The 26,811-nt window shown below is 44.0% G+C and overlaps 1 protein-coding gene and 1 pseudogene across 2 annotated transcripts in view; both read left to right on the top strand.

Moving 5' to 3' along the window:
- Nucleotides 1-26,811, top strand: part of LOC126262510 (lachesin-like) — a 971,377-nt gene that overhangs the window by 583,185 nt on the left and 361,381 nt on the right. For both annotated transcript variants that reach the window (XM_049959183.1, XM_049959182.1), the window contains exon 3: nucleotides 3,684-3,884. In XM_049959183.1, coding sequence (XP_049815140.1) covers nucleotides 3,684-3,884 — 201 coding nt within the window. The remainder of the gene's footprint in view (nucleotides 1-3,683; nucleotides 3,885-26,811) is intronic.
- Nucleotides 4,555-4,672, top strand: LOC126263780 (5S ribosomal RNA; annotated as a pseudogene).

The following is a 26,811-nucleotide window of genomic DNA, read 5'->3' as shown; positions in this document are numbered from 1 at the left end:
GTGCCATATCAGGTATGCACATACCAAAACGCCAAGGTATTCCAATCCTATTGTTTTATAACTTCACTCCAGTATAGGAATTATACTCACCAGTATAACGTAGTGCACAGAATTACTATAAAGCCACATAACTAAATTATTCTTCCAGTTTGGTAAATGAAAGATAACGTAAACACTCTGTTTTGTCGTGATGATGCGTCAGAAAGAACGCTGCATCCAGAAAAAACGCTGATCCTTTTCTGGTTTCACATAGGTCTACACACTTTGCTCGCTGAAGAACGGGTTATTGTACAAAATAATCCACAAACGAGAAGAAAATTTTTATCACTCTCCCAAAGCGAATATAACGCCTGTAAACCATTGTGATGAATTTGAGTTATAATTTTTGTTTGTTGCTTACCCGGAACTTTCCATTTATATGTTAGTACTCTGTTGGTTATCGTCCTGAACGTTCCTCACGTGTATTTTCATAGGAAGCTCTCGTTTAATGCTGGTCCATAGGGATGTTCCTATTTCCCCATTTGCTTTAAGATACTTAGAAATTCAGTTTCCATTACAAAACACCCATTAAAATTTCATTTCAGTTTTAGTTTGAATACCTGAATTTCTTTAGAGATACTTATTAGCTATGGTATGTGAATACTGTGATGATTCACGAAACGCTGTGAGATACACTTAGCAATACCTACTAAACGGTTCACTAAATCATAACATTTTTCCATGCATGTTGTTTTTCTTTTCTTATTTCAATTAATCCTTTTGGAAGGAACGACAAATCAACGCATTGCTTAGACTAGTTTGTTTGCAAAGGCAGTTTCCTTCGGGCCTGTATGTTTCATTGTTCGAAAAATTTTTCCTACTCTTCTTGTGTCTCCTTTCTTCCAGTTCTTGATTCTTTTCCTGTCCTGAAAGCCAGCCATTTCTACTGGTTATTTAAAAAGCATTGTATTCTTTTATTCTGTCCAAGCCGACTCCTGCATTTTCGATGTCTCTTCCTACTTCTCTCAGCCATGTGGGTTTGGAGTTATAATTATTTATTAAGTTCTGGAACAAGCCACATAATAACACCTCCCCTATTTAATTGCACCGTCACTGATAAATATCTCGTACACTTCATTACACTATGAGTGTTACTTACCTCATGTAATTATTCAGCATTTTTGGGTAAGTATTTGTACAGCAGACTAACGACAAATGCAGCAGCGCTGCCAGCTTACGCTGCAGACAAACTTTCACTGAATGCTCAGAAAATAGCTCTAGTTAATGCGTTCAGAGGTATGAGTTGTCGAATTTAAATAAGATTCAGATTTTCTGCACGAAAGATCGTCTATAAAGCTAATTTTATTGCACTCTAATACACATAATCTGTGCAATCCCTTAGTTCCACTAATAATTATTGCAGCACTGAATAATCATTACCCATGAGACAACTGAGTCTTTTACGTTGCAGTTGCGAAGGTTAACTGTTGTGGCACATACAGTGATCAGCCAGAGCATCATAACCATCTACCCAGTATCGATGTAAACCCGTCCAGGCGATGGCAACGTTACCTGGCGAGGAATGTCTGCTAGGCGGACACACGCAAGGAGTATGTCGTATCAGGGAGATTGCTGTCCGGGTGTAGAATGGAGAGGGAGCACGATCAATCTGAATTTCATCGAAGGCAAATTGTGATGACCCGGAGGCTCCGTACGAGCATTTCTGGAACTGCATAACTTGTCCGTTGTTCGAGGAATGCTGCGACGAAACAAAGGTGAGACCACGCCCAGATGTCGTGGGATTGGACGGGCTTCCCTCATTACAGATGTCGAACGTGGTGTACTGGGCAGGCTGGTAAAACAGGACAGGCGATGAACTGTGACGGAACTAACATCAGACCTTAATGCCGTGTAGCGTACAAGCGTGTCTGAACAGTGTACCCAACACTCTTAAGATGTGCCTCCGCAGCCAATGATCCATGCATGTGCCAATATTAACACCACGACCCCGGCAGCCACTACTGGAATGTGCAAGTGATCATCGGTACTGGACGTTGGTGCAGTGGTAGAGCGTTGCCCTGTCTGATGAATGCCGACACCTTTTTTATCACGCCGATGTGAGGGATGAATCCGTTGTCTTCCAGGGGAACACCCACTTGACACCTTTAGTACGGGATGGAGACTAGCTGTCGGCGGTTCCACTAAGCCCTGAGGAACATTCACGTCGGCGTTCATAGATCCAGCGGAGCTCGTGCATGGCACCAAGGAGAATCGTACACTGGTTGCATACTAAGTATGCCCCTTCGTGACGGTCATGTTTCCAGACAGTGGAGGCATCTTTCAACAAGATAATGCACCATGGCAAAAGGCCAGGAGTGTGATGGAGTGGTTCGACGATCACAGTGGCGTGTTAGAATTAACGAATTGGCCCCCCAACTTGCCAGATCTGAACCTGAACACATCTGGGATGCGATTGAAGGTACCGTCAGAGCTCATCGTCCCCCTCCTCTTAATTTTCGGGAATTGAGTGACTTGAGCTCAGGTGTGGTGCCAGTTCCCTCCTGCGATCTTCCAAGGCATTATTGCTTCCATGCCATAGCATCTCTCATCCTTGCTAAGGGTGGTCTTACCATCTACTAAGTAGGCGGTCATAATGTCACATGCGTTCTTCACTACGTCTTGCCTGATAAACGTTGTGATCAGTCACATGCATTTCAATTAATTTTTTGAGTGGTTTCTAAACAACTGGAATTACCCAGTGTTGGATAGCTGCTGATGTTGAATTGTAGTTTTTTTTATGGTGAAGTCTGTCATGACACTCGCCCTTATTTGTCGAGGGTATCAAAACACATAAGATAATTTTGATTCTTTGTGATTTTTTTCCCACGGGGCTTGACCATCTACATCTACATACATACTCCGCAATCCACTATACGGTGCGTGGCGGACGGTACCTCGTACTACAACTAGCATCTTCTCTCCCTGTTCCACTCTCAAACAGAACGAGGGAAAACTGATTTCCTATGTGCCTCTGTACGAGCACTACTCTATCTTATCTTTGTGGTCTTTCCGCGAAATATAAGTTGGCGGCAGTAAAATTGTACTGCAGTCAGCCTCAAATGCTGGTTCTCTAAATTTCCTCAGTAGCGATTCACGAAAAGAACGCCTTCTTTCCTCCAGAGACTCCCACCCGAGTTCCTGAAGCATTTCCGAAACACTCGCGTGATGATCAAACCTACCAGTAACAAATCTAGCAGCCCGCCTCTGAATTGCTTCTATGTCCTCTCTCAATCCGACATGATAGGGATCCCAAACAGTCGATCAGTACTCAAGAATAGGTCGTATTAGTGTTTTATAAGCGGTCTCCTTTAGAGATGAACCACATCTTCCCAAAATTCTACCAATGAACCGAAGACGACTATCCGCCTTCCCCACAAGTGCCATTACATGTTTGTCCCACTTCATATCCCTCTGCAATGTTACGCCCAAATATTTAATCGACGTGACTACTAATGGAGTATTCAAACATTACACGATTCTTTTTCCTATTCATCTGCATTAATTTACATTTGTCTATATTTAGAATTAGCTGTCATTCTTTACACCAATCACAAATCCTGTCCAAGTCAATAAGTTTGATTTAGCGGTAAGTTCGATTAATCGATACTGGATTTAGCGAGAGTCGACTATCCCTCTGCCTACAGGGGACTACGTGCTGCTGTGGCGGCGCGGCACGGCCGTGCTGACTGCGGCCACGCTGATGGTGACGCGCGACCCGCGCTTCCGGCTGGTGGACGGCTACAACCTGCAGATCAGCGACGTGCGGCCGCAGGACGCGGGCGACTACGGCTGCCAGATCAGCGAGAACGCCGACCGCACCCAGATACACACCGTCGAGATTCTCGGTCAGTACCCACACACACACACACACTTCTCCGTCTTTACTCCTCAGGTCTGCAACGGCAGTGGTGCGTTCCTTGGCGAGTACTTCACCACTGACAAAGGGAACCATACAACCATCGTGTCGCCGCTTTTATGCATCTTTCGCGCGATTGGTGCCCACGTCACTGAAGTGACAAAAGTCATGGGACATCTCTTAATATCGTATCGGAACGCCTTTTGCCCAGCGTAGTGCAGGAACTCAACGTGGCATGGACTCGTTGGAAGTTCCCTACAAAAATATTGCGCCCATAATTCCCAAAGCGTTGCTGGTACTGGTTTCTGGGCATAACTGACCTCTAAAATGTGTCCCCAATCATTCGCTCGAAATGTCCAGAATGTTCTTCAAACCTTTCGCGAAGAACAGTGGCGCGGTGACATGGCTCATTGTCATCCATAAAAAATCCGTCGTTATTTGGGAATTGAAGTACATCAATGGCTGCAAATGGTCTCCAAGAAGCCGAAAATAACCATTTCCGCTCTGCTGGTGCTAATCATCATATATCTCGTGGTTTTTTAATATCTTACTTGCGATGGGAAGTTCTTTTGGTCATCATACATTCGTATTTGTTACATTACTTTTTAATAGTTTGACACGACTACTTAAAAATTTTTAACGAAGCATTCTATCTCTCAGCCAATGGCCTTGCCGCAGTGGTAACACCAGTTCCCGTCAGATCACCGAAGTTAAGCACTGTCGGGCTGGGCTAGCACTTGGATGGGTGACCATCTGGTCTGCCGAGCGCTGTTGGCAAGAGCGATGCTCTCAGCCCTTGTGAGGCAAACTGAGGAGAAACTTGATTGAGAAGTGGCGGCTCCGGTCTCGAAAACTGACGTACGGCCGGGAGAGCGGTGTGCTGACCACATGCCCCTCCATATCCACATCCAGTGACGCCTGTGGGCTGAGGCTGACACGGCGGCTGTGGACAGCAAAATAATTTGCCAAAGCCTGTCAAGAAGTTAATTTAGTAAATGTCTGTGCAGCTGCCGACTGATAATTTCAGTCAATGATCTGTTCAGTATAACCAGGCCGGCCGTGTGGCCGTGCGGTTCTAGGAGCTTCAGTCCGGAACTGCGGGACTGCTACGGTCGCAGGTTCGAATCCTGCCTCGGGCGTGGATGTGTGTGATGTCCTTAGGTTAGTTAGGTTTAAGTAGTTCTAAGTTCTTGGGGACTGATGACCTCAGATGTTGAGTCCCATAGTGCTCAGAGCCATTTTCCAGTAGAACCAGAGGACTCAGTCCATTCCATGTAGACACCATATGCATCCACCAACAGCTTGGACAGTGCTTTGTTGACAACTTGGTTTCATGGCATCGTGGAGTCTGCGCACTGTCGAACACTGCCATCAGCTCTTAACAACTGAAATCGGGACTCATCTGAGCAGGCCAGAGTTTTCCAGTCGTCCAGGGGTCCGACAGAAATGGTCAAGAGCGCAAGAGAGACACTGCAGGCGATGTCGTGCTGTTTGCAAAAGCGCTACCGTCGGTCATCTGCAGCCTCAGCCCGTTAACGCCAAATTTCAAAAAAATGGTTCCAGCGCTATGGGACTTAACATCCGAGATCATCAGTCCCCTAGACTTAGAACACCAAAGACAGCACACACATCCATGGACGAGGCAGGATTCGAACCTGCGACCGTAGCACGAGCACGGTTCAGGACTGAAGCGCCTAGATGCGTTCGGCCACAGTGGCCGGCGCCAAATTTCTCCGCAGTTTTCTAGCGGACACGTTCGCCTGTGTACCACACTGAATTCTGTGGATATTTCATCCAGTGTTGCTAGTCTGATAGCACTGACAACTGTACGCAGACGTTGCTGCTCTCGGTAGTTAAGTGAAGGCCGTCGACCACTGCATTGTCCGTCATGAGAGGTAATCCGGAAATTCGGTTTTCTCGGCGAACTTTTGACACTGTGTAACTCGGAATATTGATTCTATAACGAATTCGGAAATGTAACGCCCCATGTGTGTAACTCCTACCGTTCCGCGTTCAAGGTCCTTTAATTCCCGTTGTGAGGGCATAATCTAGCCGGAAACCTTTTCATATGAATGACCTGAATGCAAACGGCAGCTGCGCCAATGCACTGCACTATTGGACCTTGTGTACAGTTTACTACCGCAGCTGTATATCATGTGCATCTCGCTCTCCCATGACTTTTGTCACCTCTGTGTAGGTAAAAAATACTGGTCTAGTAGCATGTACTTCACAAGCGTTTTCGAAACATCGAGGTGAAGTATTCAATTTGACGAATCGACTCTTTCGCAAGCGAAAAGACTTACAATAAATAGAATAAATGATAATCTCGAGGTGTACTCGCATATTTATTTTCATTAATATTAAGTCGTGTCACCATTAACAACGCTTCAGTCGCTCATTTGGCGTCTTCGATCATTCATAGCTTCACACATGTGTTGCAGGTTCTTTTAGAGTCATAACCAACAAACAACAGGACTGTTGTTATTCTTTACATAACCAACATGAGATCAAAGAACTGAACCACTAAAGAGCAGTGTTTCCACCTTCATCCTAGGTAAAGAAAAGAAAATGCACCGTCATGTCGTAAACATACGCAGTTCCATCTGCAGAAGCGTGTGTGAAGATTCTCACCGCAACAACAGACCACGCCATGTGCTACTGCCAAAGACGACGCCCCTTCAGCTGAGGCTGCTGCTTTTATTGATGGCTAGTGACGTCATTCCGTTGACATCAGACAATCTTGTGTCACAATTACGATGTGTCGTATGACTCACATTCATCATCTTGTAAATTTAAGTTAAGTCGATTGGAAATAACACAGATACTTCAGTGCATCCAAATGACACTCGGAATTCCTCAAAAACTGATGGTTCGGGTCATATGGAAACTGTTTATAATGCAGATACAATCTTGTGGGTTATTAGACGCCGTCACAATTTTTTTAGACGATCGACGTTTCCATCCCTCTGCTGATATCGTCTTCAGCATCTTGTTGGTGCCCATGGTTGACCGAGAACTGCCAAAAATTAGCGTCGCGTTGTCTTATAAAGGAGGAGTTTTCTCGCGCTAATGATGGAGGAGCGGGGTTATGGACTCCATTGGTGGGCCATCGTCGTTGGATTGTAAGTGAAGTTTCCCGCGCTAATGACGGAGGAGGGAGTTACTAGCTAAATTGTTGTGGTTATCATTGGTGGGACATCCTCATTGGATACAAAGGGATTTTTCATGCACTTATGCTGGAAAAGAGTTACTGGCTAAAATTCTTCCTGCTGCTAGTAGTGGACCGGGCAGAGCAAGAGAGGGGGAATATGTATCAACAATATTATTTTCCACAGAGGCGACTTCCTGCCCGCACACACTGCGGCCGAGTATTCAGTTCCTTCAAGGCGGGCTGCCAGGAAGCCGGAATATTACAGCCATCCTCTCCAGTGATGATATATTCTCAGAAATTTCAATCGCTTCTCTGAGTTTTCTTGCATAAATGTTACTTTTTTTAGCTAGCACTCGTTATTGCAACCAATGCTGTGACTGGACTGGATAGGAAGAGGTAGAAAGGGCAAAAAACAGGAAAACAAATATCTCTAGCGAAAAGTCAAAATAAAACTTTAACAGAATGTTCATAATGCTGTACATGAAAGAATCTCGTTTCCTCAGCGGTAACTAGATTTGGTCCAGGTTAAATTTGAAACTTCTTAATATGTCTTCATCAGTGCTTCAATTAATTAACAATAATTACATTACCTTTTAACTGAAACTAGTTGTTAGGATCGAGGTATTTGGATCTCCTTCTTCCACTGAAATACATAAACTGCTTCAGAAGGATTATATAAAACAGTGTCAAAATTGAGATGACACTTCTTTTATCGGGCTTTGCAGAAACGGTAGCCATCTGCCACAGAACCTGTTACGCGACTGTGAGTAAGAATTGAGTCTGACTTCCAGTATATGTTCTTAGGGCCGGGGCTAATTTATAAGGACAGAAACATACGAAAGTTTCAATCACACGAAGCAATGTGATGAGGTAAATATAAGTAAAAGGATCAATATGAAATGGGGCGGATGACTTCATGCAATTTTGTGTACTGGCTGAATGTGTCTGTTACGTTGCACAAGGAGAGAGGGAAAAAAAAAGAAGAAAAAAGAGAGAGAGAGAGAGAAACTTTTCACCTTAAGCAATCGGTTTGTAATAAATCTGTTCGTGGCAATCGGTTTCGGAGAATTATGCAACGATCTGCCCACACCGAGTCAGAGTCCACTACAGTCGAAATAGAACAAGACTGTTCAACCGTAAATCCAGGAGTCAACAGCCAAGTTGTCGTAGCAATGAGCGAACTCTTCCAAAACAGCGGTCCGGCAGAGTCACGAACTCCTAAACCATTACCCCTCAGTGGAACTAGAATTAGCTAGTACCCCCCTCCCCCTCCCCTCGGTCGGTATGTAGGTTTACGAGACATGGGCCGCTAATTCTCAATGAAGTAGCTCCTCAGTTAGCCTCACAAGAGCTGAGCGCACCCCGCATGCCAACAGCGCTCGGTAGACTGGATGGTCACCCATCCAAGTTCTAGCACAGCCCGACAGCGCTTAACTTTGCTTATTTGACGGGAACCGGTGTTACCGCTGCGGCAAGACCGCTAATGAAGCAATAATAACAAAATATCATTTATCTTTCATCTTTCAAAGAAAGTTCGTTCCCGTTCTAAAGTTTACATGGGAGCTCAAGTTAATGATGGTGAGGAAAGGGTGGGGAGGGGGGGGGGGGGTACTAGCTAATCTCTAACTGCACTTAGGGGTAATGGTTTCAGAATGGTTCGGAATCATTGGTGTAGTGGGTGGACTATGTGAGGAACCTCTAACCTTCGCTGCATTGATGCTAATAACTGAGAAAAAGTAATTATTAATAACTTATATAATAAATATTAGAGTGTTTCAAAATTGAGATTATAGAAGTGGTCTTTTGAAAATAATTTGGTTTCGTGAGTGAAATTAGTTTTTAACCCTCAGAAAATTTCATTTTATCCCTCAGGTGGTAATTACCCCCAGGTTGGGGAAACACTGTCCTAGACGACACAAAGTCCGGTGGACCGGCCGATACCGGCCCCTAAAGACTAGGACACCCCTTTCCCCCCTCCTGTAGCATTCCACAGTGCCTTGCGAGCACCGCCTAGCGCTGACCGCGGCGTACGTCGGCGAACGTGCGGTCTTCGTATCGATATCAGAGCCATTAGTAATACAAGACGAGGTTCAAAATTTACGAAGCTGCCGGCTGTCGAGCAGTGACGTAAGCACAACCGTTGAAGGTGGAAGACTAGTACTTCACACGCACTACATTCGAGCCACGTCACTTTTTTAAATCATCCCTCAGACATCAGTATAGCTGCCAAGAATCATGTTTCTTCAGAAATGAACATTAACCAAAATAATAACGATGGTACGAGGGACGATTTTTTTCTGGAAGAGGGTTGGTTTTATTCAAGATTCCAATGCACCATATTATTCTCCACATTTCTGGCTACAGATTTCTAGTTTTCATCACAGCCTCCGTTCACTCATTTGCATCATGCTGGGATGCAGAAGCCTCAGCAGCTTGTGATACTATTTCAAAAAGATAAACAGCCGAACTTGCTAAGTAGCTCTTATTATTACTTGATACTGACTAGTTTCGGGTTTTCATTCGTAACCCATTATCAAATCATCCTGTGAAACAATGTGCTGTTGTAAAACACAGGGAGCGAAAGGCTATTTACAATTTGTACAGAAACCAGATGGCAGTTATAAGAATCGAGGTCATGAAAGGGAAGCAGTGGTTGGGAAGGGAGTGAGACAGGGTTGTAACCTATCCCCGAGTTATTCTGGCTCTGAGCACTATGGGACTCAACTGCTGAGGTCATTAGTCCACTAGAACTTAGAACTAGTTAAACCTAACTAACCTAAGGACATCACGAACATCCATGCCCGAGGCAGGATTCGAACCTGCGACCGTAGCGGTCTTGCGGTTCCAGACTGCAGCGCCTTTAACCGCACGGCCACTTCGGCCGGCCCCGAGTTATTCAATCAGTATATTGAGCAAGCAGTAAAGGAAACAAAAGAAAAATTCAGAGTAGGAATTAAAATCCATGGAGAAGAAATAAAAACTTTGAGGTTCGCCGACGACATTGTAATTCTGTCAGAGACAGCAAAGGACCTCTAAGAGCAGTTGAACGGAATGGACAGTGTCTTGAAAGGAGGATATAAGATGAACATCAACAAAAGCAAAACGAGGATAATGGAATGTAGTCGAATTAAATCGGGTGATGCTGCCGGAATTAGATTAGGAAATGAGACACTTAAAATAGTAAAGGAGTTTTGCTACTTGGGGAGCAAAATAACTGATGATGGTACAAGTAGAGAGGATATAAAATGTAGACTGGCAATGGCAAGGAAAGAGTTTCTGAAGAAGAGAAATTTGTTAACATCGAGTATAGATTTAAGTGTCAGGAAGTTGTTCCTGAAAGTATTTGTATGGAGTGTAGCCATGTATGGAAGTGAAACGTGGACGATAAATAATTTAGACAAGTAGAGAATAGAAGCTTTCGAAATGTGGTGCTACAGAAGAATGCTGAAGATTAGATGGGTAGATCACATAACTAATGAGGAAGTGTTGAATAGGATTGGGGAGAAGAGAAGTTTGCGGCACAACTCGACTAGAAGAAGGGATCGGTTGGTAGGACATGTTCTGAGGCATCAACGGATCACAAATTTAGTATTGGAGGGCAGCGTGGAGGGTAAAAATCGTATAGGGAGACCAAGGGATGAATACACTAAACAGATTCAGAAGGATGTAGGTTGGAGTAGGTACTGGGAGATGAAGAAGCTTGCACAGGATAGAGTAGCATGGAGAGCTGCATCAAACCAGTCTCTGGACTAAAGACCACAACAACAACAACAACAACAACATAAAGTACTAAACAGCTAATGCATGTCACAAAATTCAAAGTCTAACGCACAAAATACGTACTACCCAATCAGAATAACTATTACTTCACATAGCAAAAAAACCATGACAGTTGTTACCCAATGAAGTACTATGTAAATGATGACCAAACCCGATACAAACAGATATTGACAGCCTAATCTCAGTCAGCATGACAAAACTATCCTGCTACCTTCGGAATTTTCTGTGTGATGTTTTTCAGAAAGTTTGACGGTATACCGCAAGTCACACCAGCGTGAATAGTCGATGTGTTGTCACTTCTTCCGGATGATTTTAGAATTCCGATGGAATGTTATCTATCCCTTCTGTCTTTTTTTTTATCTTCAGCTGTCCGGAACTCTTAAGATCTGCTCTGATACTGGGTGACCTATTTCTTCTCTACGAACGCCTGTTTTTTTGTCACATCATCAGACGTCGTCTCCTTCGTAGAATATTCAATGTACTGTTTCCCTCCTGTGAGTTTAAAACCGAAATTCCCATTGGACCCTTAATGTTGCCGCCCTTGCTTTTAATCGTAGCGAAAGTTGATTTGACTTTAGTATACCCTGAGTCAGTCCATCCGATAGTCGTTTCTTTTTCTTCACATTCTTTCTGTCTTTCTCTGAAAATTTGTGTACTTCCTACTTTTGTCGAACAGTTGAAGTATTTCTTCTCTTGCCCAGGATTTCTTCGTAGTTACGTTAGTGATACCTATGTTTGCGTTTCCAACATCTGTGAATGCTCTTCAACTGAACTGCCAGGACTAAGCTCCTCATTATTACAGAGAACTTCAACCGTATCTCTTCATACCTTACTACTTCAGTACCATGCCTCCTTCCATAGTTATTCTTCTGTACGATTTTCTTGAACTTCAGGCTACTCTTCATCATTACTAAATATTTATCTGAATCTATATCTCCTCCTGGGTACACCTTACAATCCGATATCTGATTTCGGTATCTCTGCCTGACCATGAGGTAATCAAACTGAAATATCCTCGTTCCTACGGGCTTTTCCCATGTAAACCTCCTCCTCTTGCGATTCGTGAACAGAGCAATAGCTACGGCTTGCTAAAATTTATTGCAGAACTCAGTCTTTTTCCTCCTACTACGTTGGCCATATTCTCTCGTAATCATTTCTTCTACTCTTTCCCCTACAACTGCATTCCCACCTCAATGGTTATTAGGTTTTATCTCCCTTTACGTACTGAATTACCCGTTTCCTCATACACGTTCCCTGCCTGTTTATCGTCTGCTTACGACGTCGACATTTGTACCTGAACTATTGTTGTCGGCGATGGATTGATTTTGATTCTGATGAGAACAAACCTATCACTGAACTGTTCTCAGTAAATCACTTTCGGTGCTACGTTTCTATTCGTAACGTACCCTAGTCCCATTACACGGTTTTCTGTTGCTGTTGACATTATCGTATATTTGTCGCACCTAAAATGCTTGTCTTCTTTCCACTTTACTATATGTATATCGAGCCTTACCATTTCCCATTTCAGATTTTTTAGCTTCCCTACCATGTTCAAATCTCTAGCATTTGTACAGTATTAAGAATATAAACTAGCTCTAGTGCATATATGCGTCTCCCTTCCTGAATTAGTAAATATGTATTTTGTTTGAGTCGATATTGTAAAACGCAGATATCCTATGAACGATTCCAGCCGTATGTGTTCCACATCAGTTATTTGCAGATGTTCAGAGATGTATGGAATTCGTTGCTAAAACAAGAAAATGTAAAGCTATTTCGATTGTTTTTTGAGCTCTGAATCACTTCTATCTAGCCTTCCATATACTGCGCTGCAGAGTTCAGCTATTCTGGGTCAATTTTTTGCTGGCTTTAAGAAAGATTAAACTTATTTATATAATTTATTGTTATCATTATGCACTAATATCTTTTCCTCGAATTTTGAAATGTATATGTATTTATTCACAATGTTTCAGAACATTCAGCGGCTACAACAGCGAAATCGGCACTGAAATGCTTTTGAATAAAATACAAAGCGGCCCTGATCTACTTCACCGGTCATTTAAAGTATCTTGCAGTAATTTTCGTGCAGTGTTTGCTGAAAATGATCGACAACGTCATTGATTGGAGATCACTGACCGAATCATTTTCAGGAAAGCTCTGTAATCTCGTTGGATGATGTTCCCGGACATGGGTTCCTATTCAAAATACGATGTACTCACTCCCCTCTACAAGTCCTAGAAGTTTGTAACGGTAATTTCCGACCACCCTGTATTTATACATACATCAAAGAGGCGATCAAAAAGTTTCTGTTCGAAGGCCGTACAGTCCAGATTCGGTGTGCCAGTCAGAAAAAGCCCCCTGGGCATTACGGCAAACGTCCCGTCAACGTACCAGGTTGAAGATACCCGTTTAGTAAAATTACATGTCCTACTGTGTGAAGAAGTTCTCCCCTAACTGCTGCTGCACTTCCTGCCGTAAGTCAGGAATCGTCGACGCTTCATGGCCTCTTTTAAGGGACTGACGGCGCAATAATTGCATGGGAATGGATCAGGACTACAGGGCCGGTGCTCGAATGTCTCCTACTCGAGTTGGCGTAACTTACGCGTCACGACATTTGCAATATGGGGAAGTGTGTTATCGTAAGGCATCAGAACACCTTGTCACACTTTTCCCCGTACTGCCCCATACTCATTCTTCACTCAACGTTGCATGTCTACCGGCATTTGTTCTTCAACAGACAAGAAAAGAATAAAACCACATTCGTCCTATTTGGACGCACTTGGTAATAACTTTGCCATATTTCACTTTTCCGCGTTAACCGCACTCACGTCAGAAGTAACGAATGCTCCACTAATCCCTTGCTTACATGTCAACGCATATGTACTCCATCGGAGTCGCACTGAGTTACATTTACATTGCAGCAACGCCTCAAATGGAACTTTTTGATCGCCCTTTAAATATCAAAAACCTGTTCGATGACGATGTGGGAGTCTGTCTCGAAAATTGTCCACGCTGGCACGATTAACGAAGGTGTACATCTAAAGGAATTAACACAGAAGTGAAATTCGAGCCCTTTTCAGTCTCTAATTAGAAACACAAGTGAGAAATGACACGATTTGTAATTAAAGGAGTAACGTCAATTCTATTCTGATACTTGCGTAATGCCGACTGGCCTGTTGCGTAACTGGGCAGTGGTGGTCGCTACAGGCAACTACTCTTTCATCAAATATTAGAGGCGCATTCAGGATCAGAAACGTTTCAGGACAAAGGCTCCGTTCCATCCCCTGCAGAAAATAGCCTACACCGTCGGTTGTATCAAGTGACTCAAGAGGAGAACTAACTGTAATTAACCACGCGATACTAATATTCGTAGTTTTTAAAGCCCTCGAGTTGCGACAAATATTTACGATTTGTGCTCTCAGAATTAACTTTCCCTTTTCTTTACATTTTACTTTTATTTGGCCTCTTATTAGTCACAGTGAAACAATATATATTCTTATTCACAAGAGACGCATAATGTGACACTTGGTACACCCGCCCGTGAGTGTAAAATCACTACTCATCCGTGGAATGTTTTTTACTCCAATGTGGAATAAAAAACATTTGACAGTACCTGGATCACTATTTGGGTTCGAGGCCATGTCGCAACTTGTGTCATCCGTTGAACACTGGGTTCATAGTATTTCGATAAACATACCAGTAATTCCTAATTTGCGAGAGTAGTCTTCGCGTAGTGCTTGGGAGAGGGATTAGTGATCTGGTAAGTCCCTGCCATGGTGATTGGTGACGCGTCAATCAGGGCGCCACGGGGGGCAGGATGAGGGGGGGGGGGGGGTTGATAGCAGAGGCAGCTGCCTCTCTAGTGGTGAGACGTCATTTAGGTAACAAATGTGGAAGAGGACTTGTAACAGCAGGGCCCAGACTTTAATGACCCAAAATACCTTACAAATTATCGCTACAGTGACCTGAAAATATCGATAAAGTGGCATAAAAAGATATGCAATATATGCATAGTCAGTCATAAAATGAACTAGAGCGATTAAAAACTTTGTAGGTAACATAGAAAAACGGTAACAACAGAAATTGAGTCCGCCTTGATGCAAAACACTTTATTATTCGTTTATTTCTTTATTATCCCAAACTAGTTTCGGCGACAAATATCACCGTCATCAGTGGGGTTTTTTAATCTAAAACATGCAGAAAATATCATGGTTATACAAACACAGTGAAACATTATTACGTTTTTACTATTCGTCTTTTGAAATATAGTTTTCTATGGATACTTTCAAACTTCCTTATTTATTGTGTGTTACAGCATTTTAAAGCAATTATTGGCGCTGTTTGCGACGAATTTTCTGTGCTCTTATTTCCTGTTGGCAACGGCCTTGCCGCAGTGGATACACCGGTTCCCGTCAGATCACCGAGGTGAAGTACTGTCGGGCGTGGTCCTAACTTGGATGGGTGACCATCGGGGCCGCCATGAGCTGTTGCCATATTTCGGGCTGCACTCAGCCTCGTGATGCCAACCGAGGAGCTACTCGACCGAATAGTAGCGCCTCCGGTCAAAGAAAACCATCATAACGACCGGGAGAGTAGTGTGCTGACCACACGCCCCTCCTACCCGCATCCTCACATGAGGATGACACGGCTGCCAGATGGTCCCTATTGGCCACTTGTGCCCTGTAGACGGACTGCTTTGCTTTTTTTTCTGTTGCCGTTTTTTACTTAGCGAACATCATGTCGTCTGTAGCCGCTCTGCGGCAATAGAAAAAGAAAGAACACAGAAAATATGTCGCAAACAGCGCCAGTAATTGCTTAAAACATGCTGTAACATAACAAGTACTAAGGCATGAAGAGATACGCTTGAACTTTTCTGAGCCGTGCGGTTAAAGGCGCTGCAGTCTGGAACCGCAAGACCGCTACGGTCGCAGGTTCGAATCCTGCCTTGGGCATGGATGTTTGTGATGTCCTTAGGTTAGTTAGGTTTAACTAGTTCTAAGTTCTAGAGGACTAATGACCTCAGAAGTTGAGTCCCATAGTGCTCAGAGCCATTTGAACCATTTGAACTTTTCTGAGGCTATAGATACAGCAATAAGAAATAGCTCAGTAGCCGGTACAGCTGAAGAGGAGTGAACATCTCTACAAAGGGCAATCAGAGAAGTTGGAAAGGAAGATATAGGTACAAAGAAGTTAACTGCGAAGAAAGCATGGGTAACAGAACAAATACTTTAGTTGTTCGATGGAAGAGATCAGTACAAAAATGTTCATGGAAATTCAGTAATACAGATATACAAGACACGTAGAATGAAATAAATATGAATTGCAGAAAAGCTAAGGTGAAATGGCTACACGAAAAATGCGAAGAAATTGGAAAAGAAGTTACTGTCGAAAGGAACTGGCTCAGCGTATAGAAAAGCCAAAATAACCTTCGCTGAAACCAAGAGCGCTAACGTTAAGTCTGCAATGGGAATTCCACTGCTAAATGCAGAAGAGAGAGCGGGTATGTGGAAGAGTATGCTGAGGGCCTCTATAAGGGAAAGGACTTACAGGATGACGTGTACAAAAATAAACATTAGTCAATAAAGAAGGGATAGGAGATCCAATATTAGAATTAGAATATAGGAGAGCTTTGCAAGACGTGAAATCAAATAAGGCAGAAGGAACAGAAAACAATAAAATGGAATTTCTAAAATCAGTGGGGGAAGTGGCAACAAAACGATTACTCACATTGGTGTGTAGAGCGTATGAGGCAGACGATATACCATTAGACCTTCGGAAAAACATCATCCATACAACTCCCAAGATTGCGAGAGCCGACAAGTGCGAGGATTAACGCGCAATCAGCTTAGAAGCTCATGCAGCCAAGTTGCTGACAAGAATAATATACAAAAAAATCGAAACAACGAGGATGTTTGTAGATGACGATGAATTTAGCTATAGGAAAGGTTAAGGCACAAGAGAGACAGTTCTGACATTGCTGTTAAGAATGGAAAAGACCAAAGAAAAATCAAGACTCTTTCATAGGATTTGTCGGCCTGGAAAAAAACGTTCGACAATGTCAAATGGAGCAAGATGTTCAAAATTCTGAGAAAAATAAGAACGTCTTAAGGAAAAACGAGTAATTTACTAAATGTTTATGAATCAAGAAGGAAGCATGAGAGAGGAAGACCAAGAACGATTGCATGAATTAAAAAAGTCGTAAGACAGGGATGTAGTCTTTCGTCCGTGCTGTTGAACCTATACGTCGAAGAAGCAATGACGGAAATAAAAGGTTCAAGAGTAGGATTAAAACTCAAGGTGAAAGGCCATCAGTGATAAAATTTGGCGATGATATTGCTAACCTCAGTGAAAGTGAAGAAGAACTGCAGGATCCGCTGAATGGAATGATCAGTCTCATGAGTACAGAGTATGGATTGAGACAAAACCGAAGAAAGACGAAAGTAATGAGAAGTAGCAGAAACGAGAAACTTAACATGAAACTAGGGGATCACGAAGTAAATTTAGGAATTCTGCTGTCTAGGCAGCCGGTTCTAGGCGCTTCAGTCTGGAACCGCGCGACCGCTAAGGTCGCAGATTCGAATCCTGCCTCGGGCATGGATGTGTGTGATGTCCTTAGGTTAGTTAGATTTAAGTAGTTCTAAGTTCTAGGGGACTGATGACCTGAGATGTTAAGTCCAATAGTACTCAGAGCCATTTGAACAATTTTGTCTAGGCAGCAAAGTAACCCATGACGGCCGGAGCAATGTGGACATAAAATGGAGATTAGCACTCGCAAAGAAGGCATTTCTCGCCAAGAGAAGTCCACTAGTATCAAAGATAGGCCTTAATTTGAGGAAGAAATTCCTGAAAATGTACGTAAGGACCAGAACATTGTATGACAAACATGGATTGTGGGACAAATATGGCTCTGACCACTATGAGACTCAATATCGGAGGTCATCAGTCCTCTAGACTTAGAACTACTTAAACCTAACTAACCTAAGGACATCACACACATCCATGCCCGAGGCAGGATTCGAATCTGCGACCGTAGCGGTCGCGCGGTTCCAGACTGAAGCGCCTAGAACCGCTCGGCCACACTGGCCGGCGCTTGTGGGAAAACTGGAACTGAAGTGAATAGAAGCATTTGAGATGTGGCACTACAGAAGAGTGTTGAAAATTAGAAGGGCTGATAAGATAAGGAATGAGGAGTTTCTCCGTAGAATTGGCGAGGAAAGCCTGGCAATACTGGAGCGATCTGTAAAGCGTAAAAAGTATAGAGCAAGAGAGAGGTTGGGATATTCCAGCAAATATTAGGTTTGTGCATAAATTCGTAGTGTTTTTGTTTCGTATGTTGATATTCAGGGTGCTACGAGTTTATTTAGAGATTGTTATTTTTTTATTTGCAGTTCAGTGTTGGTTTTTGAGGTTACATGTTGTCATTTTGTCATTTACAGATAGTGAGTGGAGCTATTCGTGCAAACTAGAGAAATCGGAACATTTCCGGTTTCTTCTGTTTGGGTTCAATAAAGGGATGAAAGCGGCGGAAACATTTTCGCTGTGTATGGGGATAATGTCGCTGAACAGAGTATGCCAAGAAAATGTTTTTTTTTTATTTTAAGGAGGATCGTACTGACTTTAGTAACTCTCCACGTTTAGATAGACAATCGGGGTCTGATGACGATCGTTGAAACGCATTAATCTCTAATGATCCACGTCAGTCTACTCGAGAACTGGCAAATGTGAAGAAATGTCATTCGTTGCACCAACGTGCGACATTTGCATTCAATGGGGAAAGTTTTAAAATTTGGTGAATGGTTAACGCAAGCTCTACTCCAGAATCACAAAAATCGCATGTGCATTTCTGCTTTCTCGTCATCAATTGGCTCGCAAACCTTTCCGATCCCTTATCATTACTGGTGACGAGAAATGGTGTCTTTATGCTAAAATGAGGAAAAGCAAGTAATGGTTGAGCCCAAACAAAGCAGCAACTCCCCGTACCAAGCCTTTGGCGCATCCACAAAGGACAGGGTTATACATCTGGTGGAACTCCGGCGGTGTGGGGTACTACGAATGGCTCCCCCGAGCAGTAATCGCCACTGCGACAACTGTGACGTCTTGCATTCACCAGTTTTTTTTTTCCTTTATTAAAACAACCAACCTACCCAAGGTACATAAGAGGGACCTTCCTCTGAGACCGATTGTTAGTACTATTAATTCTCCTACGTATGAAACAGCAAGATATCTAACAACTCGTTTACAACCATATATTGGAAAAACTGACTCATATATAAAGGACTCACGTCATTTTATAGAGAAAATTGAAGGTTTAATTCTGACTCCTTAAGATATTTTAGTAAGTTTTGATGTAGTATCTTTATTTACTACGATTCCAGTTAGTGAAGTTATGGATTTTATGACGGATATTTTTCCAGAAGATCTGACTGCTCTTTTCAGACATTGTCTTACTTCCAGTCATTTCCAGTGGAATAATGAATTTTATGAACAACTTAATGGCGTAGCAATGGATAACCCATTGGGTCCTGCAGTAGCTAATTGTTACATGGAGAAATACGAACAGTCAGCCTTGGAAAAAGCAGATAAGAAACCATCTCGCTGGTGACGGTATGTAGACGATACATTTGTGGTCTGGCCACATGGTAGAAAAGCCTTAGGCGAATTTTTTGATTACCTTAATAATATAAATCCAAGAATCCAGTTTACCATGGAGAGAGAAAATGATAACAAAATACCGTTTTTGGATGTTTTAGTTATGAGACAGACGGATGGAAGATTGAAACAACAGATTTTTAGAAAAATAACGCACACAGACAGATACTTACATAAAAATTCTAACCACCATCCACAACAAAAGAGAGGTGTGATTACAAGTCTCATTGACAGAGCCAGACGGATTTGCACGCCGGAGTATCTAGACATCGAATTAAAACATCTGAAGCACGCTTTTGAGAAAAATGGCTACTCAAAGAAAGAAGTAAGCAGAATTCTGCACCCAAACAACAAAAAGCCTAAGGACAAGCCCGAAAAACGATGGAAGAATACAGTCTCTCTCCCTTTTATAAAGAAAGTAACGGATCAGTTTGGAAATGTTTTAAGTAAACATGATATTAGACCTGTTTTTAGACCAACGAAGAAAATTTGTCATGTTCTTCGGTCTGTAAAAGATAAAAGCGCTCCTCTGTCAGCCAGTGGCGTATATAAAATTCCGTATACATGTGGTAAAGTTTATGTTGGAACAACAAAAAGAAGCGTAAATACACGGTTAAAAGGACACAGAAGTCTTTGCCGATTAGGAAAAACAGATAAATCGGCTGTAGCAGAACACGCTTTTCAGCCAGGAAATCATCAACTGAAGTTTTCCGAAACAAAAATTTTATCTACGACGACGAACTATTACCCACGGCTTTGTAGAGAAGCGATTGAAATATATAAACATAGGGATAATTTTAATCGGAAAGAAGAGACCATGAAACTTAGTGATATTTGGACAGTAGCACTACAGAGTTGCTAGACAGTTTTATCCGTGACGAGATTACGATCGATAGTTAAGTTTTATCTCTGACAAAGATTATCTCTGCATATCACGTGTAACTCTGGTCACGCCCACTTTCTACGATGTACACTGCTGGCCACCGTAAATGCAACACCAAGAAAGACAAGAGGTAGCACAACAAGATTTATTTTGTAGCTAACATGTTGACCAAGTATCAAATGATTACGTTTACAGACGTCTGTGACATGTGGTTCCTGCCAGAATCAGTAGCCAGAGTAGCCGCCCTTGTTGGAGATCACCGCTGCCACACGTCTCGGCATTGAATCAAAGAGACGTTGGATGTGTTCCTGGGGTACAGCAGCCCAAACAGCTTCCACACGTTGCCAATGATCATCTGGTGTGGCAGCTGGGGATGTAATCTGGGTTACTCGTTGAGCAACCATGGACCACATGTTTTCTATCGGCGAAAGATCCGGAGAGCGAGCCGGCCAGGGAAGCAATTCAATCTGGTTATTGACGAAGAACCTTTGGACAATGCGTGCCATGTGTGGTCGCGCATTATCCTGTTGAAATATGGCTGTGGCCGAGCCCTGAAGGTAAGGAAGGACAACTGGCTCCAGCACCTCGGATATGTAGCGCCGGCTATTTAAAGTACCGGCAATGCGTACTAGAGGCGTGCGACAATAATATCCAATACCGCCCCATACCATAATACCCGGTGCACGACCAGTGTGGCGGTGCATAATGCAGCTGTCCAGCATCCTCTCTCCACGGTGTCTCCACACTCGAATCCGACCATCGTGGTGCTGCAGACAGAAGCGTGCCTCGTCAGTAAAGACAACGTCATTCCATTCTGCCGTCCACATCCGTCTGTCATCACACCATTGGCGACGGAGACGTCTGTGGTTCTGCGTCAATGGTAGACGAAGCAATGGACGTCTTGCGGACAGACCACTCTGCTGTAAACGGCGTCGAATGGTACGCGCAGACACTGGATGATGCGTTACAGACGCAATGTGCTGTGCTGTGGTTCGGGATGTCACTGAGCGATCCGTCACTGCCACGCGAACAATTTGCCTATCAGCACGTGCAGTGGGGCACCGAGGTGAACGCGATCGACCACGTCGGTCCGTCGTACCCTCCTGCATCCAACGGTCACATATCCGCATTACAGTTGTTTGGTTTCGTCCAACACGACTAGCGATTTCTCTGTATGATAATCCACAATCTCGGTAAGCCACTATCCTTCCTCTGTCGAACTCGGATACTTGATCAATAGATGTTCGCTGTTGTCTACGAGGCATAACTGATCGTCTTGTGAAACAACCACAAGGTAAACACACGTGCCGAACGTACACTCGTCGAAATCGCCAAGCCTTAAATGGCGCTATGAGGTGGCGCCACAGGCGCGCGTGATGTGCGTCTGCGCTGAAATTCTAATCAATTGCATATCTCATCGCTGCAAACCCATGGTGTAAATTTCACTTGATTCGGATGCTTCCTTCAGGGTGTTGCATTTACGGTGGCCAGCAGTGTATAAATCGCTCTCAGACGTCCGACCCGTCAGTCGGCAAGACTCACCGGAGGAGAAACACCCCTCTGAAGATGTCCAGCGCAGCTCTGGACGAAACGTTAGGAGCTGAAGAGTTTCGTGGACCACGACCTTACATCCCGGAAGGTTTACCAGAAGATATGTCATCCGGTCGTGAAAGCTTTCATACTATAACCATATATTTACATAAGCACATAAACAAAATAATGAAGGGCTGGAACTGTTTCAAGACGAATTGTATCCTACAATAGACTGAAGAACACATTTCAATATATTTCCATTTGTAAGCTTACAAAATAGAACAAAAATAGTAAACTGACAATAGCCTCTTCAGTCCAGCCTCTTCAGTCCAGACAGAGACATAGAACCAAAACGCAAACATATACACTCCTGGAAATGGAAAAAAGAACACATTGACACCGGTGTGTCAGACCCACCATACTTGCTCCGGACACTGCGAGAGGGCTGTACAAGCAATGATCACACGCACGGCACAGCGGACACACCAGGAACCGCGGTGTTTGCCGTCGAATGGCGCTAGCTGCGCAGCATTTGTGCACCGCCGCCGTCAGTGTCAGCCAGTTTGCCGTGGCATACGGAGCTCCATCGCAGTCTTTAACACTGGTAGCATGCCGCGACAGCGTGGACGTGAACCGTATGTGCAGTTGACGGACTTTGAGCGAGGGCGTATGGTGGGCATGCGGGAGGCCGGGTGGACGTACCGCCGAATTGCTCAACACGTGGGGCGTGAGGTCTTCACAGTACATCGATGTTGTCGCCAGTGGTCGGCGGAAGGTGCACGTGCCCGTCGACCTGGGACCGGACCGCAGCGACGCACGGATGCACGCCAAGACCGTAGGATCCTACGCAGTGCCGTAGGGGACCGCACCGCCACGTCCCAGCAAATTAGGGACACTGTTGCTCCTGGGGTATCGGCGAGGACCATTCGCAACCGTCTCCATGAAGCTGGGCTACTGTCCCGCACACCGTTAGGCCGTCTTCCGCTCACGCCCCAACATCGTGCAGCCCGCCTCCAGTGGTGTCGCGACAGGCGTGAATGGAGAGACGAATGGAGACGTGTCGTCTTCAGCGATGAGAGTCGCTTCTGCCTTGGTGCCAATGATGGTCGTATGCGTGTTTGGCGCCGTGCAGGTGAGCGCCACAATCAGGACTGCATACGACCGAGGCACACAGGGCCAACACCCGGCATCATGGTGTGGGGAGCGATCTCCTACACTGGCCGTACACCACTGGTGATCGTCGAGGGGACACTGAATAGTGCACGGTACATCCAAACCGTCATCGAACCCATCGTTCTACCATTCCTAGACCGGCAAGGGAACTTGCTGTTCCAACAGGACAATGCACGTCCGCATGTATCCCGTGCCACCCAACGTGCTCTAGAAGGTGTAAGTCAACTACCCTGGCCAGCAAGATCTCCGGATCTGTCCCCCATTGAGCATGTTTGGGACTGGATGAAGCGTCGTCTCACGCGGTCTGCACGTCCAGCACGAACGCTGGTCCAACTGAGGCGCCAGGTGGAAATGGCACGGCAAGCCGTTCCACAGGACTACATCCAGCATCTCTACGATCGTCTCCATGGGAGAATAGCAGCCTGCATTGCTGCGAAAGGTGGATATACACTGTACTAGTGCCGACATTGTGCATGCTCTGTTGCCTGTGTCTATGTGCCTGTGGTTCTGTCAGTGTGATCATGTGATGTATCTGACCCCAGGAATGTGTCAATAAAGTTTCCCCTTCCTTGGACAATGAATTCACGGTGTTCTTATTTCAATTTCCAGGAGTGTATATAATTGACTGTCTTAACTAGAATGGCAGTTCTGTCATTTGATTCATAACCATCCAAAACTCAAAGTCATTTGGAGCATACAAACAGATAACAAGAGATGCACAGGAAATATAAATTAATAAAAACGTCATAATGAAGTTAATAACACAATTGAGAAGTCGGGAGCGGTCCTAGGAACACGTGTAATCCCTTATTCGTTGTGTATTTTGTTCACTACATAGTCTTGCATGTGATTAGTCGGAGAACAACGACAAGGAAGACTGTGTAAAGTGCTGCTACTACAATATAGCGCCCCCCTCCCCCCCCCCCCCCCCTCCACCACGCAATCAGCTAAAGTGACAAAAAGCACTGTACCAGTACAGGAGGTAGGTTGAGAAGTCATTCCGCACGCACCTTATTCACCTGATCTTTCGAACTCCGATTTTCGTCTCTTGCTGTCTCTGTCGAACAACCTTCAAGGAAGTTCCTTTCCAAATGAAAATGAGCTCCGAACATGGGTCGACGAGTTCTTCCCCTCAAAAGTACGTGATTTCTGCAATCGCGGAATCATAAAGTTACTCCAGCGTTGGTAGACTATTGTAGGTAGTGAACGAGAATATTACGTTATTGATGACCATTAAATGTACGGAAAAACGCTACGAACATATGCACCAATGTAATGTAGCACCTGTTACAGCAACGCAATGCAGCCCTTCTCGCGAGGAATGCCACGGGGCTATTGACTGAGAAACCTCATTCAATTTAAATGAGATACGAGTCGCATTTATTGCTTTCAAACCTTCACAGTGTATGCTGCGGGTACAATCATAAATCGAGAGCACATTTTAGGTGTATCATCTGCCGTCTCTAACTGGGCAGAACTCACCGGCACGGGTGGCGAAGGGAGTGAACTGCAAGCTCTATTTGCATTCACCTGCTGTTGCCAAGTAGCGCCGTCTCCGCTTTGTCACTGCGGCACGTAACAGCAAACAGGCGCTGCTGTAAGTGTCGAGCAGGGACGAAAAAGCAGCTGTGAGGACCACGGCGGGCATCAGTGACAGCGCAACGCGCAGTGCACTGCCCCATTTCTCGGAGACCTCCCTGCTGTCAGGAGAAAAAAAGAACAAAAAAGCGAGACCGGGGAAAAAAAGGGAAAGAGAAGAGGGAAGTGGGGCTAAGTTTCTTTGTGCCGCAGCCCTCGCTGTGTGACGCCCAGTTCCTCTGTGCTTCGGTCTCCCACTCCGGCTGCTACGGGCGAACTCGTCAAGCTGGCGAGTTACGCAATTGTGCCCCTGCGCCGCGCCGTAACTTTGATCTCCCGGTGCGGCCGCGAGTTTATAACTCGGAATACGGCGCTGTAAAAGAGCAATAAAACATAATGAGTTGACGATGGAGCCTGCAGTGGCTGGCTGGGCGGGCTCGTCCTAGGTGACGTCGCTTGACCTAATGGACGCAAACACTCAGGAGGTAGCACTCGAGTCCTTCCCATATGCCCTTCCTTTACGACTTCACTGCCACCGACCTGACTTGCCACTTGTGTCTTTACAGCTGGCCGTATCACACTTCTCCTAAGGCTCAAATTTTATGTATTCACTTAATAATATTCTATTTCAACTTGGAGTTAGTATTCTTCTTATACTTTCGTAGTCGTCTCTGGTTGTAGGGTGTGGGCGGAAGATGTTTTAATGGCGATAATGATACTCAATAAGAAAAAGAAAATAAAGAAATGTGAAGAATTCATGACCAAAACCCTCATACCACACGCAGTGTAAGTCTTTTTGAGAGTTCTGAGCAGGAAAATATACACAAAAGTAGAAGCATTATAGATGAAGAACAGAGTTTTGGAAGATGAAGATCGGGAGAAATCACAGTACTGAGTGGTTATAATCAAAGTGCAGAGTCTCGCAATGATCCAGTGTGGGCTGTAATTATCGTATGACAGCGAAACGTGGTAGATATTCTAATATGTTAATGCGGAACCGATTTGCGCTGGCAAAAAAAAAAAAAAAAAAAAAAAAAAAAAAAGCTCCAGTTTTGGCCAACAAGTGCAAATCGGATATTGTGAATACAAAAAGGTTGAATAGAAATATATCCATGTGTAATGGTTAGGAATGGGACGTCGGCAGAAAATGTCAAACAAGTGAGTACGACAGAATGTTGACGTTTTATTTAACTGCTGCGTACACAGTTTGTTCAGTATGAGCACCAGAGACATCGAGAAAAGAAAAAAATTGCAGGAAATGTTAAAGAGAAAACAGACAACTCGTTAGAACACTGTCTAAGAAGGCAATTGTTATTGACAGATATTCTAGAAGTGAAGGTGATAGGAGAAAGAAAAAGATATGTAGAAAGGTAGCATTTGATGGATAAGATGAAGGTGCAGAATAGATATGCAGTGAGAAAAGGAATAGAAGAAGACAGAGAATGATGATGAGTTAATTTACTTAAAGACAGGCCTAACGGGCAAACGCTAAAACAAAAACCAAAAGTATTCTTCTTACTGTTGATCTCTGCTTGTAGCGCATCGCTTTATCAGTTAAAACGCTAATCACATCTGGCTAGAAGAATGAATGATCATTTTACACAAACAGACGGTACATACGCATTCCAGCTCCTTAATACATACCGACGAAAGAAATGTCGCGCTAGATCAGTATGGGACCGCTCTATCAAATGAGGTTAACTAACATGCTTCCCGTCATCGGTGGGCATTTTATGAAAGACGTGAAGAACAGTATTTCAATGAGCTGGTTCCACATCACACGCAGAAACTAAATCGCAAGTGCCTGCCAAAGTACCAAGGAAAATACGCCTGACGACTCTTAGAAGAGACAATTAATTCCCAAACTTTTACGTTTCACCATCATCTAAGTGATTTTCTATTGGTCCCATCATAAGTTCCACTCCCTCAGTAAGTTGTTTCCTGACATTAAACATTGTTTGAGCATTTAAAAACAAATGTTAGTGCTTATTTTGCATCATATTCACAGTCCATGCAGTGGAAGCAATTGCAGTTAAATTATCAGATCGGGAAAAAGCAAAAAAATGTAAACTTTGAAACTTCCTGGCAGATTAAAACTGTGTGCCGGACCGAGACTCGAACTCTACCAAGTAGAGCACTTGCCCGCGAAAGGCCAAAGTCCCGAGTTCGAGT

Source organism: Schistocerca nitens, chromosome 6, assembly GCF_023898315.1.
Source record: "Schistocerca nitens isolate TAMUIC-IGC-003100 chromosome 6, iqSchNite1.1, whole genome shotgun sequence".
Taxonomy (NCBI): Eukaryota; Metazoa; Arthropoda; class Insecta; order Orthoptera; family Acrididae; genus Schistocerca; species Schistocerca nitens.
Note: the sequence above shows the minus strand (reverse complement) of the source record. Positions and strands in the feature narration are given on the sequence as shown.